Source organism: Coffea arabica, chromosome 4e (assembly GCF_036785885.1).
Source record: "Coffea arabica cultivar ET-39 chromosome 4e, Coffea Arabica ET-39 HiFi, whole genome shotgun sequence".
In the NCBI taxonomy this organism is placed as follows: domain Eukaryota; kingdom Viridiplantae; phylum Streptophyta; class Magnoliopsida; order Gentianales; family Rubiaceae; genus Coffea; species Coffea arabica.
Window position 1 is genome coordinate 40392420 of NC_092317.1, and position 2543 is coordinate 40394962.

General features: G+C 39.4%; 1 protein-coding gene across 1 annotated transcript; it reads left to right on the forward strand.

The window, feature by feature from the left end:
• Positions 1 to 598: 598 nt before the first annotated feature.
• LOC140005618 (uncharacterized) lies at positions 599 to 1741 on the forward strand. Its single transcript, XM_072046630.1, has 2 exons — positions 599 to 1126; positions 1463 to 1741. Exons 1-2 carry the CDS (start codon positions 599 to 601, stop codon positions 1739 to 1741), a joined length of 807 nt encoding a protein of 268 aa, XP_071902731.1.
• Positions 1742 to 2543: the final 802 nt, after the last annotated feature.

Genomic DNA, 2543 nt, shown 5'->3' on the forward strand with positions numbered 1-2543 from the left:
GTTCAATGAGTTAAGTGCTGAAATGGCCGCACAGAGGCGTGTAATTGATCAGTTGGTTGCAAGCATCAGTGGTGGTGGCGTCTCGAACAACTAAGAACCTATTGATAATCACCTACCTGCACAAGACTATCAACCACCCCACACATCTAATACCCAAACAACTTTCTTTCCTCTTTTCGCTAATCCTCTTGAAAATACATTTATCCGACTAAACTCAGACCTTTCATATATGCATCTGAATTATATATTGATAAACCCAACCAATAGTCAAATCCCTCAAATCCATCCACAAACCAATCTGAACGTTCCCTCTAACCCTCAGGGACCCCACCACCACATTACAAAGCCTTTTGTACTGGATACGATATCTCAAGGGAAGGCAGCGATAGAAGAACAACCCATACCTATTGACAAAGACCTATTGAGAAGGTTGGATCGATTCAATGATTTTATGAAAAAAAATCAAGGATTGAGCAGGCATGCTGGATTGGACTACGATGAATTGTGTCTTTTTTCAAATATTCAGTTACCGTTGGGATTCAAAACCCCTAAATTCACCAAGTATGATGGAACTCGAAATCCTAAGACGCATCTCAAGATGTTTGCCAACAAATTAGGTAAGCCTGTGGATGATGAAAATTTGCCTATGCGTCTATTTCTAGAAAGTTTAGAGGGAAATATTCTAGATTGGTATTCAAATTTGAAGTCTGGAGAGATCAAAACCTGGTTGGATCTGTCAATAGCTTTTGTGAAGCAATATGAATTTAACTGTGAGTTGGCACCAACACGAACAACACTAGAGGGTACGAAAAAAAAACCATCGGAAGATCACAAGATCTACGCAAAGCGGTGGAGAAAGTTAGCTGCCAAAGTGGAGCCTCCTATGACTGAGGATGAGATTTTTCGTACTTTCATCATGTCTCATGATCCACCCTACTTTGAAGAGATCTTTCGCTTGACTGGAATTTCGTTTGCTGCTATTATAAAAAATTTGGAGGAATACGATGAGTTTGTCAAAGTAGGGAAGATTGTTAATGTATCGGCATTAATATTGCAATTGGATGCTCTACAAAATCAAAACAACAATGGAAAAAAGCCTCCATTTAAGAAAAAAGAAGGAGAAACTGTTTTTATATGGGATCAATGCCTGTCTTTCAGACCCAAAATCCAAAACCATCCCACCTATTCTGTTCCTTACCCGTATTACACCAACCCATAGCCAGTCTACCACACTACTATCTAATTTCATCATTCCCAACCAAATCACTTGAATACCTCACCGTTACCTCCAACCCCACAACCTATCTTTCAAAATCACTCCCGTCCCATTTATCATCCCAAACCAACCCTGCAAAATAATAACCTTTCTCAAAATCCTTTTCAAACCAGCGAAATTCAAACTCAGAAGCAATTTCGAACCTTCACCAACTTGGGCCGACCTATTGATCAATTGTATGAGTAGTTAAAAGCAGTTGAAAAAATTGGCACCGTTCCTCCCAAAGGTCTTCCTCCAGGTTATGATGCGCAAGTAATTTGTGCTTATCATTCTGAAAGTCCAGGTCATACCACTGGCAATTGTTCGGCTCTAAAACATAAAATTCAGGATATGATTGATTCTGAAGACATCCTTCTTAGAAGAAGGGGAGAACAAGGATCGAATGTCAGTAAGAATCCTTTACCTGAGCATGGGAGCACTGTGGGAGTTATCATCACTGATGAAGATTTTATCGATCCCACTTAGTACATTGTAGATGAAACTGAGGTGTTTGACGTAATGGAGACTGACCACACGAGAATAAGGAAACTGCTGTCTGCTGAAGAGTCCATGATTAAGGATAATGTTGAGGAACAATTGAAATCTTTTGTATTTGAAAAAGAGGATTCATTTATAGTAGAAGGAAGGCCTTCCGAGATTGACAATTCTAAAACTCCTTTTATTATTTTGGATCTACCATCTTTTGAATAGGATATATCAGAGCCTGTCATTCTTGAATTTTCGAAACAAATGCCTATCAATAACTTGCAAGAGGTGCCATAGAACTACAAGGAGTCTATTCTGTTGATTGGAGATAAAAAATGTTTAAAGTAAGAGGTATCTACTATTACCATGTCTGGGAGAATTGTGAAAAACTCCGGAATTGATGTTCAGTCCAGAGCCAAGGTTAAATCTCCGACGCCCAAGCCTCTTGTGTCTGAAAATGAAGCTGTGGATTTTTTAAAGATGTTGAAGAGAAGTGAGTACAAAATAGTAGAACAGTTGGATAGGATGCCTACTCAGATTTTTTTTCTGAATTTTCTCTTGACCTCCGAGCTACACAGAGAGGCATTGCTCAAAATCCTGAACAAGACTCGAGTCCCTGAAGATATTCCGGTGGATAAATTTTCTAACATTGTGGGGAATATACTTGCTGCTAATCATATCGCCTTCTCCGATGACGATCTGACTGCAAAAGGGATCGGGCATAACAGAGCCTTGTATATATCAGTCCACTGCAATGGAAAGCTGTTGTCGAGAGTCTTGATGGATAATGGGTCAATGCTGA